At 34.7% G+C, this 16,972-nt stretch overlaps 1 protein-coding gene across 1 annotated transcript; it reads left to right on the top strand.

Annotated features, from left to right (window-relative positions):
* Positions 1–7,026: 7,026 nt before the first annotated feature.
* Positions 7,027–16,972, top strand: LOC145601159 (E3 ubiquitin-protein ligase RGLG2-like). Its single transcript, XM_081657110.1, has 12 exons — positions 7,027–7,161; positions 7,817–8,113; positions 11,690–11,774; positions 11,871–12,011; positions 12,115–12,228; positions 12,356–12,453; positions 15,140–15,219; positions 15,326–15,431; positions 15,538–15,665; positions 15,786–16,020; positions 16,458–16,514; positions 16,621–16,972. Exons 2-12 carry the CDS (start codon positions 7,838–7,840, stop codon positions 16,699–16,701), a joined length of 1,401 nt encoding a protein of 466 aa, XP_081513236.1. The 5' UTR covers positions 7,027–7,161; positions 7,817–7,837; the 3' UTR covers positions 16,702–16,972.

Here is a 16,972-nt window from a genome sequence, read left to right as displayed (position 1 = left end):
TCGCGGCAACGGACAAGAGGGTGGGGCGAAGGCGCGGTGGGGAGGCGGTACAAAGAAACGACGGCAGGCCGGCCTCATGGTCGGAGAAGAACAACGGCGGCGGACGAAGGAGCGGTGCGGCGCAAGATGAAAGGCTGAAAACACGAAAAACCATAACGGAAAAAGAAATAAACAAGCTAAAAGGGTAGATCGGAGGCTCGCCGACGCTGTGGCGTGGGCGGTGAGCCACACGCCCGCCGGCGAGCCTCATGGCCGGAGAAGAAGAAGAGGGGCGGCGGTTATGGGAGAGATAGAGAGAGAGGCTTTTTAGAGAGAAATCGCTCCTTATGTCTGCTTAGTTAATCGTAAATAATGGTGGATATTTCTTTACTTAGAATAATGTAATCATTACATAATCAATTAATTTAACCAATCAGAATTTAATACAAATTAAAAAAGAAAATAAAAACTAAGTTATAAGTGGAATACATTCAATATGGGTAGATCTTTTTGAAACGCCCAAAATAGTATATGGGACTAACAAACTGAAACGGATGGTGTATTATATTTTAAAACCTGTGTTGTACATGTTTAACATTTTGTTATCTTATTTCAAACTTTGTGTTATTTATGTTTTGAAATTGATGTTATTTTTTACAATTTCTAGTGCTAGTTAATTTGTTATGAATGTCATTAAAATCAAATTGTATGTTATTTTGTTTAGCTATATATTATATTGAACTTTGACAGAAAGCTGAAATTCATTTAGAGTTTTTTTTTTTTTTTTTTTTTTTTTTTTTTTTTGGGAAGCCTTCCAGGCATATTTATACATTAATATAGTTTACCTTGTCAAACAAGACAAGGAACAAAACATTAGAGTGACAGTCCTCCATTCATATGAACTCCTCCTGCAAAGAGAGAGAGAGTTTTGCAATGGAGTCTACAACTTTATTAGAATGCCTAGGGGAAAAAGAAAAAGAGAAGAACTCAAACTTGCTGGCAGCATTACAAATATTTATCCATCACAAATAAAATTCCCTTTTAATATTCCAAACCAAATTAAACATTTAGTTTAATTAAACATGCTTTCTATTATGCCATAAATAAATATGTGCTTCATATACAACATGTCAAACAATACTTTTCCAATTATTTATCCATCACAAATAAATCATGCTTTATCATTAAATCACCAATATTAATAAATCCATAATTTCCAATCATAATCTAGCATGATACTACTTGAAATTAATTAATCAAATCTAGCATGCTACTACACCATCCAAAAATATGATAAGTATGCAAACATACCTTGAATACGATCTTAGAATCGCCCACGACTATGCGAAATCACTTAATTGGAATTCTCCTACAAATCAAAATTATAAGGAGGCATTAATATCTACTCCGCACAAATTTCCAGCAATATATACTCTTATTAAACATCTCATAATTTAATTAAAAGAAGCTGAAATTTTATTTAAAACCTCATACTTTAATCCCAATTAATGGGTAATTAAAATTCCTTAACGAAACTTTTTTTTTTAGCATACTACCAAAAATTTCATCATAAAAATATTATAAAACTTGCTGTAATTATTCTTTAAAACCCTTAAATTAAAGGTTTAACCCACCCTAAATCAAAATCCTTAAATAATCAATTATTTATGAATCTAGGGTTTCAAAATTGGGGCTTTTTAATTAGAATTAAAATCTGAAAATTAAATTACATACTACTTATAATCAAACATCATAATATTAATCACAAAACCCATATTTAACAATTAGATCTAAGGTTTAAACAAAATTAAAAATAAAGATTATTGTTTTTTTCCGGAAAATCGGGCAGCAGCCACGGCACCACAGCCGGCTGCTGCCGTGCTGCTACTGGCGGTGTTGGTGGTCGTCGGCGGCCCACCAGTGGTGTGGTGGTGGCCGACGGTGGTGCAAGCTGAAAAGGGGAAGGGGAAAAAGAAGGAAAAAGAAAAGAAAAATAAAGGAGAAGGGAGAGAAAGTTTACCTTGTTGTTTCTTCACTCTGGGCAAAGTTTAATTTGCCTAAGTGTTGATATTTATACCCCTTTTCTAGAAACCCTTCTTATCTAAAATTTCCCTCTTTACTCTTTCCTAATCCCTTTCCTAATAAAATTTTAGGAAAAATTGCAAATAATAATACAACCTTTGGCCGGTTCTTTTTTAATAATACAACCTTTTGATTATTCATTAATATTACAACCTTTGGGGGGTGTTGAATTTTAACATGAGAAAATCGGTTGGTAACTTGTTTTTACAGGTTATTATGCCACATGTCGTTATTTTATTGGTTTTGTCAATTTAATTTAATTTTTTAAAAATTTATTTAAAGTTTTTTATTTTAAAAATAGATTAAATAATAAAATAACTTTTATAAATATTATTATAAAAACAAAAAAAAATAAAAAAATAAAAAAATCCACCACCACTGCCATCACCTTCACCACCATTCCTTCTCCCCCCCCTCCACTCAGTTCCCCTCTCCCTCAGCCTAGAAACCGGACGGCCGGCGTCCAGCTCAACATAACCTCCACTTACTCGTCGCGCCACCGACCTACCCATGTTACCACGACATCCCCTTACCCGTCGCACCCCCAGCCAAACGTAACCCTAACCCGCGAAAACCGACCATCGCAGCCCCATTTCCACCGCACTTCACCAAGCTCCATCATCAATTCAATCATCATCATCATCGAATCACCACCATTCACCCTCAACAGCAATCATCGAGCATCAAATCAAGGCCGCAATGTATTGACGCACGCCTGCAAACAATTCCAATCAAATTGGGGCTTAATTAAGGTTCATTTATGTGGCTGCAATGGTGTTCGAGCAGCGATAGTTGAGAATTATTGTCGGCTAGTTGCAATTGATGGTGCGGCTAGGGAATTTAAGGTGGTCAGGTGGTTCGCTGCTCAGTGTTGTTACAACAGTGAGAGCCGCTGCTTTGCTTGTTGTTGGCGTGGTGAAGATGATGGGAGTTGTTGTGGTTATTGGCGAGCCGATTCAGGGGATGATGATTGATTGTGCTTGGAGGTGGTGCTGATTGTGGCGATGGTGGTGGCAGTGAGGGAGTAGGGACGTGGGGTTGTGAGGGAAATGCGGGGGTGGTTTGGTGTTGCTGTTGTTGGTTGGGTGGTGATGGCAGGGGAGTGAAGAAAACAGGGGAGAGGTGGTGGTGGCAGGGTGGTGGGTGGTTTTTTTTAATTAATTTTTTTTAAAAAAGATTTAATTAAAATTATTTTATTAAAAACTAAAAGTTAATTAAACAATTTATATTTTAATTTTAAACCAATTACATAACGACACGTGTCATGGGTAACATGTCCAACAGGTTACAAGTTTTTTTGCCTGTTAAAATTCAACACCCCCAAAGGTTATAATATAAATATATAATCGAAAGGTCGTATTATTGAAAAAAAGAAGCGGCTAAAGGTTGTAATATTATTTGAAATTTTTCCAAAATTTTACTAATATAAAACTTTCCTAAAATACAACCAACTTTAATAAAATAAATAATTAAATATACTTTCCTTTTATAAAATATATCCAAACTTATTTAAAATAAATAATTAAAAATCCATAAATAAAACATTTCAAATTGTTTTATTACTTCACAAAATACTTATTTAAAATAAAATACGTATAAAAATACGGGGTATTATAAGCAAGCAGTCGGACTCAGCTCTAAGAAGTATGATAAGAAAAACGGGAGTCGGCAAGAACATCCGGCTTAAAAAGCTGAAGAGAATAAGAAGAGAAAAGAAAATCTGGGTGGTTGACGATTTTGATCAGCCGGCCTAGAAGGAAAGCAAAGAGTTTAAACCATACGTCCCAAGGCACGAGTTTAACAAAGATTGGTACTCTGTCCTCATCGAGATCAAAGACCGGGTGACCATTGAGAAACTCGCTGCAATGAAGGGTTTCGCCAAAAATCGGAACAAAAACATATACTGCCACTTCCATGAGGATATTGGCCACGACACCAATGACTGCTATAGCCTCAAGCTGTTGTTAATCGCCTGGCTGATAAGGGGGTGCTAAAATCATACATCCTGAAGTCCAAGGTGACTCTCAAGACGGACCCCAGACAGCTGTCCAAAAGACTGCCCAGCCTACTTGTAGTTCGACACTAACAAAGAGCTGATCTACACCATAGCAGGCGGCTTCGCCGGAGGGGGCCCGACTATTAGGGGCACCAAGGACCATCTGAGAAAGATGGATGTTAACTACGTTAATGAGGGACAGGCGTATACCAGCACTTTCCTTGAGGTCATCGTCACTAAAAAGGACCGGGACAAAGTCCGCCGGCCACATGATGACCCGGTGGTTATTGAATTCAAGTTGGCCAACCAGCTTGTTGGCCGAATTCTTATTGATTCGGGTAGCTCGTTTGACATCATCAGCTACAAGTGCTTGCCCAAGCTAAAATACAAACCTAGCAGCATGCACAAGGTTACTCACCCCTTGGTTGGTTTTGGGGATGGAATCACACCCAGTCGGTCGGATTGATTTATCCATCCGGCTGGGTGAGAAAGGAAAGGGACGCCACAAGGTTGTTGATGGGTGACCAAAGCATGTCGTTAAGTGCTCAAATCTCATCAACAATATTTATAAACTCTACTACACCTAGACTTATTATTAGGTAGGTCAAGGTCGATCCACGAGGAATGGTGTGCTAAAGTCTTATGCTAAGCTATTCCGAAAGGTTTGAAAAGGTTTGGTGCAGTCTAATTTCAATCAACTAAACAAGAATTAGAAATCAATATCAAAAGCACTAGGTAATTAGGATCCACATGCATTCACAATAGACACATTAATTGGATAGGAAGTTGATCAATCAAACATTCCAAGGGAAAATAATACTTGCAATCAAGAGAACTCAAAGAGTTATTTCTTAGAGGTCAAACTAGTGGTCTCTACGAATGACTAGGTAGGAACATCACAAATCAAGCTCCACGATTTTTAGTGTTTTGCTCATATCTTATTTATTTGTTTTTAATCGAAATAGAGCTTATGATATATCATTGGAAAGCTTATCTCAAGGGCTTATCAAACAAATCAGTTTGGATCAAAATCGTGAGAATCAAAATTCAGTTTTTCTCGATGTTGGGTAGTGGTCACAAAAAGGGAAAATTGGGCTATGATTTGTGAACTTGGGATATGAAAAAAAGGTTTGAATGAATGTTTGGGCTAGGATTAAATTGGATTAGGTGGATTGAAATAAAAATGGGCTAGAGCAATTCTTAATTCCAATACGCAACTTGACCAACGAGCGGTAATAGGTCATTCATCACCAAGTTTGGATTAGGAAGACACAATTAGGTGCCTTCCTGTAAGTTTGAGTTTGGGTCATTTTCGAGTCGTGGGTCGAGTCATTCAGGTCGGGTCATTCGGGTCTTGTTAGTATTGCTAGGTCTAAGTATTTTTTTGCCCATTTGCTATTTATTGGGTTAAACTTTGAAAACTTTGACCACCAATAACAACTCTACCACATCGGCCACATGTAAAACTATCAAAACGGTTTAACAGTTCGATTTGAAACGGGTGAGTATGAAATCGGTTTAACTGGCCAACAAGTTGGTGTTAGTTTGACTAAAATTATTATTGGTTGAGTTCGGGTTCAGTTTATATTTGGTCGGTTTTAATTTGGTTCGGTGCAAATGGGTGGCCCTTTGTAAATGGTTTTTAACCGAGCTTAGACGGTTTGGGGTTAGAAATGGGTCGGGTTAACAGTGGTTCAATTCTATTTCAGTTCGGTTAGAACTGGTTTGGCTTGTTAATGGGTTCAATTTCTTCTATGGTTTAGCACTTTTTAGATTGGTTCGATTTCAGGTTTAATTACTAAAATACGGTTCGGGTCGGTTTTTGGTTAAAAAAAAATCGATTTTTAATCAGTTTGGTTCTCATTTGGGTCCGTTGTTTTCGGTCAGTCAAACGGTTTTGGTTTCGAAATTTTACCATTCATTAGTTAGCAAGTTTCATTTTATATCAAGCCCATTATATGCAAATCCTCATTGATTCTACATTTATACTTATCATGCTATGTTTCAAGTTTAGTCATATTTATCTTGCTAGTTTATTACGAAGTAGATTATAAAAATTAATAATTTTATTATGATTTTTGTATTGACTTTAATTTGTTTTTGAAAGATCAAAGCATGCAATCATCTCATTCTAAATTTTTTGAGAATCACAGTAATACATCATAAGAATTTCACTAGGCCAGCTTTGGTACAATATAACTTTGAAAAAAATATGAAGCACTTTGATGATGTTTAAAGAGAAGACGTAGATTATTTTTGCTTAATCCATAATTACATATAAAAGTCATGGAAAACAATAATATAGTCTGTAGTAAACTTGTGTGGATAATTAGATTTCATTTAAAATTCCTTTTAACCTGATTTTAATCTTCCCCTTTATAGTAAGCGGTTTGTAAATACTTCGGTTTGGAAGCGATTTAGTTCATAAACAGTTCAATTTGTAAGTGGTTTGGTTTATAAATGGTTCGGTGCAAATACGTTGCGATTTGTTAATGGTTCGGTGTAACGATTTTAAACCTGGTTCAAGCGGTTTCGGGTTATTAACGGTTTGGTTCGGTTTAGTTTTATTTCAATTCGGTTCATTACGGGTTTGATTCTTATATGGTTTAACATTACTCGCATCGGTTCGTTTCCGAGTTTCTTAAAATACGGTACAATTTGATTTTCGGTTTCAAAAAATCGATTTATAATCGCTTTGATTCTCATTTAAGTCGGTGATCATCGAATAGTTAAACAGTTTCGGTTTAAAATTTGTCATGCTAGCCACATGGCCAAAAATACCTCTTCCACCAACAAATTTAAAAGCCAAGTGGTAGAATCTAACTCAAAAGTCTTAAAAGTCTACTAGTAAACCACAAGCAAATAATTTTATTTTAAGAGCAAAAGCTTGGACACTTTCCCGCAAATTCTAATTTACTAATTCTTTTTCCCCTTTCTCATCTATAATAATTGTCACCCTTGAAATATTTTTTGTCACTTTTTTTTTTTTAATTAAGTATACCTTTTTTTTTTTTGTCTTCAACCTTACTCCTTTTGTCAAGTCAGACACAGGCTTCTCCGTCTCCTCCACCTCAACCGCCACCAAAAAGGTTCAATTGGACAAGGTTCGTCTTCTTCCCTTTCAAAAATTCTCCTAATCGTTAATTACAATTATTTTCATTCAATTTTTATATTTTTTTAGTAACCGTCAATTACTACCAAATTTACACTGATGAAATTTCCCAGATTTTTTTTTGAAGAAATTTCCCAGATCTTTTTAATGTAGCAATTTATATTTTTCACATTCTATTTCCGTTTTGTTGACCTATCTTTTTCTTGAATCCAATTTTTTTTTTTACTTTTATTTTTCAAAATTTAAATTTATTTCGTTTTTTTGACTTTTTTTTTTTTTCCCTTTTAAAAAATAATGGGCAAGATCCTGAAACGTAAATGAGAAGACTTCAATTGCTTGTAGAAGTCTTGTCTTTTTTTAGCCGCCTTTGAATTTTTTTTTTCTTTTTTGAAACATTTTAATTTAGTGTTTTGGTCATTGTTTTGGGTATTTCTTAGAATTTGCATCCTTATCTAATTTTGGTATTTATAAAATATTCTTGTTGAATAAGATATGCATCAAAATATCTTGGTTGTTAAGTAATTTTAGATATTAATATAAAAAGATAAGATATTATTTTTCAGTTTTATGTGAAAACGATATAATTCAAAATAACCCATCTTTTAAATTGTTGCTAATCAATTTTTTTTTTTTTTTGACATTATCAGTGGTAATTTTGAGTAAAAAATATGGGTGGAAGTAGTTCAAAGTCTGAATATAGGAGGTCAACATCTTCATCAACCCAATGGAATCAGTATGAGAATCAATCAGCAGGATATTCAACACCATATTATGCACCTCCTGAGAGTCAATTTCAACACTATAATACCCAACAGCCTTACCCACCAGCAGCTGCGGCGACTTCGACGTCGAGTTATGGTGGTGCTGGTCCGACCCATGAACATAAGAAGAGGTTTGAGAGGATGTACTCTAGGATTGCCGATGAGTACAAATCATTAGATGAGGTATTGCTGTAACTCCCTTTTCCCAATGATTCATTGCTTTTGTATATTAATACTTGTATAAAGTATGTATTGTACTATTAGTGTATATTTGTAAGGTTATTGGTGTACTTTATTTTGATTTTTTTTTTTTTTTATTGAAGTTGTATTCGGCCTGTTCTCTTCGCGATAAGTTTTAATCTGTAAAAATTAGTAACAATAAGTTTTAGTCGGTAAAAATAATTCAAGCTCAGCAGTAATAATTTAATTTTGGTAAAAATAGTGTTAACAGGTCCTTAGTCTGTTTGCTTGTTAGAGGTCCAATTACTTGGTCATGGAGTTATTAATTATTTTAGTCAATAGGGTGCAAGGAAATACCAGAGCAATTAGCTAGGGGTTTATGTTTATTGTTGTTTTATTTTAATAATTTTTATTTATCAAATCATTTGTAAAGGAAACCATTGGATTAGCCTAGGGATTTAACAAGTGAAGCCGAGACCGAGGGAGGCTTATCACTTGGCTTGAGCTCGATTGTACTAAACATGAGCTCAATTTGATTCAAGGCACGCTCATCAAATACTGTATCTAGCCTTAATGTTTTATCATCAAATTTCCCCCTTTTTTTTGGGTCTTTCATAGTTTATATTAGCATGATTTACAACTTAAAATTTGCTGAAAATAAAGTAACAAAAAATAAATACTTGCTATGTCCACAACACCTGGAAGGGCAATTTTAAGAACAAAATCGGTTGTACCTTAGTTGTCACATTTTCTTTAATTGAGCATAAAATAGTTTGCTCATTTGCATAAAGTTGTTGAAAACGAGCGAATTTGCTCTCTTACCTTTTTCTTTTATTATAATAACTGAATAAGACCCAATTTTTCTCTCCTCATCCACTCTATAAATTCAGTAAACTCATTATACTTATCTCTTTTTTTACTCTTTAAATTCACAAGACTCATTTTCTGTCCTCTTTTAGTTTCAAACTTCATTTATTATTTTTGCATGCCAGTAATCTTCAATTTTAAATTCAAATTATTGTTAATTGTCTTCTTTTTTTCTCTTAGAAGTTTTCTCTTCTTTTTTCGTTGATAATTGTCTTCATTATTGTTCTTTTCATCTTCTTCATTGATTGATATAGTCAATGCAAGTAAGCATTTTTTTTAGCTCAATTGCATTTGAAAAAAAAAAAAAAAACAAATTTTGGTGAAAAGAAGCTTCATTCACCCCAACAACAACAATGATATTTCCATCCAATCAATTCATATATGTATCAAATAATTGTTCACTTTTTTTCCTTAAAAAATTTATTGCTCACCATAAAAGTGCGTTGCGAAAGCAAGAGCAATGATCTGACTTCAAAATCTTTAACAATGGCCAGGAGGGTGTGATAATTGTTTGGGCCGTTGTGGATTGATTATTTGGGAAGTATAGTTTCTTTTAAAAGTTACCCCCTCAAAATGCCAAATATTAACAAATGCTTTAAGGGGTTTTTGTCTTTGGCTTTTGTGTTTTGTTGTAAATGTTGGCAGCTTGATCTTGAAATCTTGTAAATATCGTCTGTTTGAGGAAGTGTGAAGTAAAGAATTTTTTGATAGTGGAAACGACTAAAAGAATTGACTATTACAAATGATGAGGCCGATACTTGACGATATGAATTGTTTTTAAATTTCCAGTTTATTTTAGTCCCCAAGGCCCAAATATGAGTAGAATATCTTATGCTATAAAATTATTAATAAAAGTTATTACTAATATAAAAATTGATCCTATATATGAGCTTTCGAGCCAAGCCTAGGATAGCTGTTGTCTTGTGAAAATATCGAACCACACCTAAACTCAAGTTGAACCCTTGTGCCATGCTTTAACCAAGTTTTAAGTAGTTCACGAGTAGTTTCGACCCGTTAACATCCCTAATTATTAATCTAGCCCATGTCCATTTCAACTTATTTTATTTTAACTTATTGCAATCAAATATATTAAGATAAGTTAATACAAACTAGATGTTTTTTTTTTTGTTAAATATCTCAAACAAAATAACTTTTATTTTTTTATTTTTTTATAGACAAATAAGTTCAAATAAATAATTTACATGTAAGATAATTTCTGACAAAATAAGTTGAATCATTTGGAGTCTTAAGTAGGATTACTTATTTTATGGTTAACACTTGAGTGATGGTTATCCGACACATTGTCCTTGTCAAAATTAGTAAGGGAAATGTACTTTAAGGGGTTGATAGTTCCAAGGAAAAACATATTTCAAATTTGTAAAGACAAAGCATTATGACTTATAAAATACTCCCTTCGCCCCCTAATATAAAGCCTCATTTACTTTTTGGGTAAACCAAAATACAATGTCTCTTTCTATTTAAAGGCTGTATTTTTTGACATTATTACCCTCTTTTTGATGAGTTGTCATCTTATTTCCTTTTCTTTTTTGTACTTTTAACATCAATTTACAACACTTTCTCTCTTTATCTCTTCAATTATTCTCAACTACTTTTTCTTTCTTTCTATCTCTTTCTAAAATTCTAACCTACATGCACATATGTACTTCTAATCATTAGTTTTAAAGAATTTACAATTTTCTTAATTCCCACGCAAAAACCAAAAGAGGCTTTGTATTAAGAAACGGAGGGAGTAAAAAAGACAAAAACCAAAAGAGGCTCAAGGCGCGCTGAGGTGATGAGGGATATGCAGCGCCTCATTGAAGTGAGGCGCACTATATAAATAATTGAAAAAAATTGGTAGAATTATGCTTAGGTGTGCCTTATGTGCGCCTCGGGCGCCTCAAGTGTGCCTTATCAAAATTGCCTCGCCAGGCCAAAAAAGCGCTTACCCCCCTATCTCCTTGCGCCTAGGTGCACTTTTTCTAACACTGGTTTTGCTTGAATCATTAGCATGTACTACAAAATACCTAATTTTGCAAACTACATCCTTGTACTTTTTATGATTGATTATTTGGCAGTCGAGTGGGATGTAAAATGAGGAATGGGAAGTGGGGAGAGCAAGAGAAAAGGCCTTATGCCTTTTTCTTAAGGACGAACCTACTAATGGTCATAATTCTTAGTTTGTGGGCATTTTTGTAATTATTATTATGGTCTCTAAAATTCAATAGATACCATTACTAAAAATTTGAGTCCAAAGAAGTTGCTTCTTATATATATGAACTATGTATATCGCATTAGCTGTTATAACAGTAGATCAGTCTGAGTGAATAATGTAAGTTGCCATTAAAATAGTTGATTTCTTGTAGTTAGCATGTTTTATTGATACTTTTTTTTTGGAAATGTATTTGATGTTTAATTTTGGTCTTCCAAGAATATTAACTTAAGCTTGTTGCATAGGTTCTTCCTTTAAATACTGTGCTAGTGTGATGTTGAAGTTGAAACCAAATAGTCAATATTTATCTCCTACTTCAATTAACTTGTATATCTCACAAAAAACAAGTATACATTATTTTCCACAAGTTTTCTTCACTTTTTCTCCAAAGTTTCGCACCATACTCACCTACCCATTTTTTGAGTTGTGTTTTTGTTTTCATGTAATCATTTGCAATCATTTTGGGACTAAGGCTTTGTTGTTGTTATAATGAATTGCAGGTGACTCAAGCATTGGCTCGTGCTGGCCTTGAGTCCTCTAATCTCATTGTGGGTATTGATTTTACTAAAAGCAATGAGTGGACAGGTATATCTTGATTCAACAGTGTTGCTTGCTTCCTGAGAAATCGTCATAGGTTTCTTTTCTCTTTTTCTTACATTTTAAACTGTGACTCACTATCAGGTAAAAGGTCATTCAACAACCAAAGTTTGCATCATACTGGCGGTGGACTAAATCCTTACGAACAAGCAATATCTATAATAGGAAAGACATTGGCTGCTTTCGATGATGATAATTTAATTCCATGTTATGGTTTTGGAGATGGTATTTGCAATTCTTTAATATTGTTGTTTTCTTTCTTGTGCCATCTTGAGTTATGGTTTTAAGTTCCTTGTTTTAATCAACAAAGTGCATCATGATTTGACAGCATCAACACACGATCAAGATGTCTTTAGTTTCTACTCGGATGAAAGAGCTTGTAATGGATTTGAGGAAGTCTTATCTCGGTACAGAGAAATTGTTCCCCATTTACGACTTGCAGGTTTATTATTTAATTTGATGTTGTTCCTGTCTCGCTTTCATTGTATTTCTGTTATATGGGCTCCTTTTCTTTTTGTTGTTAGATTTTTATGATAAATTTAATGGTTCCCTATTTCTTGATGTGGCAGGACCTACGTCGTTTGCTCCTGTAATTGAGATGGCCATGACAATTGTTGAGCAAAGTGGAGGACAATACCATGTTTTACTGATAATTGCAGATGGGCAGGTATTTGCTCCCTTTTTAATTTGAAGTGTGGGTTGATGATTTCTTTTGAGCTTCTGTTTTTTTGCACTATTAGATTTGTTGTCGCTATTTGATTATTGATGGGCTGAAATGTTATGTTGACAAATGAACTTGCATTGCTCTTGGTATATGGTACCCAATTCATTCTCCCCTGGTGCTGTAATGCAATATGACCTAAAATGATCAAGATAGATTTGGAAGGTTTGACACTGTAGGCTTCTACCTTCTCCAGTTTCCATTACTCACAACCACACAAGTTTCTTTATTTGGTTCAGATCTAGCCTATAGGTTTAGAAACTCCCATCTCTAAAGCTTGAAGAAGTAATTGACAAGGAGGAGCCATGTGTGTTAGGCTTTAGGTGCACTTAAGTATGGTAATGTCCCATGTTACTTGATAATTCTCTTCCTTTTTTTTTTTTTTTTTTTTTTTTTTTTTTGTAGTTTTTCATATTCTGAATTACCAAAGTCAAACTAAAATCTAATAATCTGTTTTGAGTGTAATATATTTATATTTGTCCAAAAACCTGAATAAACTTACTTATTCCAATGGTAGAACACAATACTTTTCTTCCCTTGGGGCTATTTATATAGTTTCTGTAGAAAACTAAGTTGGTGAATCAGATTTGGCTTACAACTATGTCTAAAAAGTGAGATTAATTTGACAGAAGAGCAGTATGTTCTTTTATAAACTGATTCTGAAGCTGCCGTGGCCTGTGAGGTTAAATATGTTGCTAATGAAATGTTTTACTACTACCTTTTGAGTCCTAACATATAAAACTAAGTGGCACTGTTACCATAAAAAAGCTTAAAATGTCATTATGTGTTCAAGCTAAGAGGTACACGCTACGCGTGTACAATCTAAAATTTTTATACGCATGTGCCTCTTAGCTTGTATAATTAAAATGAACATGTGTACAAGCTAAGAGGTACACGCGTAGACGCTACGCGTGTACAATATAAAATTTTTATACGCATGTGCCTTTTATAATTAAAATGAACATATGGTATTATAGATTTTGAGGATTGAAGCTGATAATTTTTAATAAATTTGTTTAGAGGAAAAAAAAAATCGTCATAACTGGTTGTTTAACGTGGAAGAGTAGTTATGATAGAGATTTTTTTTATTATTATTTTTTTTTCCTTGTGGAAAGAATAGAGCAGTTTTTTTTTTTTGAAACCAATGATAGAGTAGTTTTTTTTTATTAAAATAAAATTTAAATTATAATTTTTAAATTGGGAATAAGAATGGTAATTTTGTAAATTGAGAAGGGCAATTTGGGGATAGTGAAATTTATCACCCAAGATGCCCTTTCTCTTTATATATTACTATAGATCATCTCAATTTGTTAAACATCATGTAAAGTCCTCATGAAAGAGATGTGTTGATACATACATGGCGTGGCTAATTTGATCTGTAAGCAGAAACCTTTGATGCTCTTATTCTCTATGGGCAACGTATGTTGCCTGCAAAATAATATTGTGTTTGTAATAAAATTAGAAAAATTTGAATTTTGGTACCTCGAATATGGGGTAATTGAATTTTCGTACCCGTTTAAAATTTATTTTTAAATTGGTACCTCCAAAAACGCATAACTGTAGCTTTTAGTATCTCTATCTTCATTCTGTTAAGTTTTCCGTTAGTGGGCCCATTATCTAATTAATTAATAATTTATTTATTTTTTTTTTTTTAAAAAAAAAACCAGCCAATGACATCCCTCCCCGTCAGCCACCTTTCCCTCTCCCCGTGCCGGCTGCCGGTGTCTAAACATTCCCCGGTGCCAGGGACTTTACCCCCTACCTTTCCCGGTTTTCCCCCGCTGATTTCCCTCCTCTTTCCCACTCTTGCTGTCCCGGCATCACCCCTTCCCCTTTTCCCCAGATCAATTTTTAGGATTTTAGGGTTCAATTTCTTATCTCTCTCCTCAAATCATAAAACTTTGTTTGGTGGTCGTGGCGGCTTTAGCGTTCGCGGTGGTGGTGGTCGGCTCATCTGTAGTTGGTGGTTTGTTTGCGGTTACGGCTCATATGGTGAAAGGTGGTTCATTTTGTGGTGAAAGGTGGTTCGTTTGGGGGTTTCGAGGTTCGTGGGTGGTGGGTTGCTGGGTTTCAAGGTTCGTGGTTCGTGGGTGGTGGGTTTCGGGGTTCGTGGGTGGTGGGTTTCGGGGTTCGTGGGTGGTGGAGTGTTGTGGGTTTCGGGGTTCGTGGGTGGTGGGTTTCTGGGTTTGTGGCTGGTGGGTTTATGGGCACCCCTGCCCGGCCGCGGCGGCAGCTGCTGTGGCTTGGTGGTCGCCGTTGGCCGGTATAAGGAGGGAAGTGTGGCTGGTGGTTTTTTTAATTTTTTAAGGTTTTATTTTTATTTTTTTTTTATAAAAAAAATTTTAAAAAGTTTTTTTTTTTTTTTTAATTGAAATTATTAAATAATTAGATAATGGACCCCACTAACGGAAAACTTAACAGAATGAAGACGGAGGTACTGAAAGCTACAGTTATGCTTTTTGGAGGTACCAATTTAAAAATAAATTTTAAACGGGTACGAAAATTCATTTACCCCCATATTCGAGGTACCAAAATTCAAATTTTCTATAAAATTATGGAATTATGAATTAAATACTGGAAGATCAGTTTGATTTTTAATTTGAAGCTATTGCTAAGAGGTTTGTTTCTGTAGGTTACTAGGAGTATTGATACGGAGCGTGGTAGACTAAGTCCGCAGGAGCAGAAGACAGTTGATGCGATTGTGAAAGCAAGGTTAAATTTTAAACTATCTCTTCATCTCTAGCTTCAATTTTCTTCTGTTTCTTTGTCAAATTTTTAAGATGTGTTTTTCTAATGATTGTTATGGTGATTATGACAGCAAATATCCTCTTTCAATTGTTGTTGTTGGGGTGGGGGATGGACCGTGGGACATGATGAAAGAATTTGATGATAACATACCTGCAAGGGACTTTGATAACTTTCAGGTGACTGCCTTAGTATCCTCAGTTGTCTTTCCTATTCATGAAAGATTTTGGAATTCTTGAGAAGTTTTCGGTACCATGTTTTAAATATTTTTCTGTAATCTCTCAGTTTGTGAACTTCACTGAAATAATGGCAAAGAATACCCATCAAACTCGAAAGGAAACAGAATTTGCTCTATCAGCACTGATGGAGATTCCTTCTCAGTATAAAGCAACAATGGAGCTTAATCTATTGGGGTAACTACTCTCCTTAATTTCTAATTATGAGCACTACTGAAAGTTTTTTTTTTTTTTTTGAGGAAACACTACTAAAAGTATGACACTGTGATTGATTGATATTTTTTAATATTAATGCAGTAGGCGTAGAGGAGCATCTCCAGAAAGAGTCCCTCTACCTCCACCTTTGCAGAATGCACGATCATTTGGCAATGCATCATCTTTCAACTATCAAATACCTTCTCCTTCGACAAGCTTTGAATCAAGTGCACCTGCCTATTATGACAACCCTAGCCATGTTGGTACAGCTCCAACTGTGCCTAGTTCTACCTACGATACAAGCTCACCTGCTGCGAGCTCTGCATATGACAATCTGGTATTTACTGTTTGAATGTTGCCTGCTTATACTTATTCAGTACTTATTATTACATATGCATGATTCCGTAATTCATGACAAATTTAACATAAATCTTAATGATACTACGCCATCATCTACCTCTTTCCCTGTCTAAACTGTATTAACTGTCTTCTTAGCATCTCATCTCTTTTAATATATGTATGCTGTTCTAGTTTTCTTTTTGTTAAACTCATTTCCTTGCCTTTCTTTTCTATTGCACAACTATCATTATTGCTGACAAATCTTGCTTAGGTCGATAGACTGCCTTTGTTTTTGAATACTAACTAATCTGAGGTATCAGCATTGGCTGGCTAATTGATTACTTAATTAGGCTCTTCAGTTCTGCTGTCTTAAGAATTACTTTCGTGTTTGATTAATCAATGTGCTAACCATTGTTTTCTGATGCTCTTGAACAGTTGTGCCCTATTTGCTTTACTAATAACAAGGACATGGCTTTTGGCTGTGGACACCAGGTAGATTCTAAACATGAACTTTTATACTTCATGATTGATTTCCCTTCCCAGGTGTGATTGTGAATGTGAATTTGAATGTGATTGATTTTTTGCATGTTATTGGCAGACATGCGCTGAATGTGGGCAAGATCTTTTGAATTGTCCGATCTGTCGCAGCTCAATACAAACGAGGATCAAGCTCTACTGATGTCTTCATTGTGTGTGAATATTGTGGTCTATTGTTCATTATTGGTTAAAATTCTTTTATTTTTTTGATTTACTTGATTCAAATTTATGATGATCTTGTATGGTTTCTGATTTGGGTGAATTCAGCTTGGGAGATGTAAATTTCTTGTCACTGTAAATAAAGTACCTAGTATTAAAGTTTTTCTTTAAAACTGGTCTTTGACGGGTCAATGTGCCCTAGTTTTATAGTCTTAAAGTACATTGTAATGTGAGCATAGAACTGTTAGAAGGAT

The sequence above is a fragment of the Chenopodium album genome, chromosome 21 (genome assembly GCF_948465745.1).
Source record: "Chenopodium album chromosome 21, dcCheAlbu1.1, whole genome shotgun sequence".
Taxonomy (NCBI): Eukaryota; Viridiplantae; Streptophyta; class Magnoliopsida; order Caryophyllales; family Amaranthaceae; genus Chenopodium; species Chenopodium album.
This window is presented reverse-complemented; position numbering and strand designations above follow the sequence as displayed.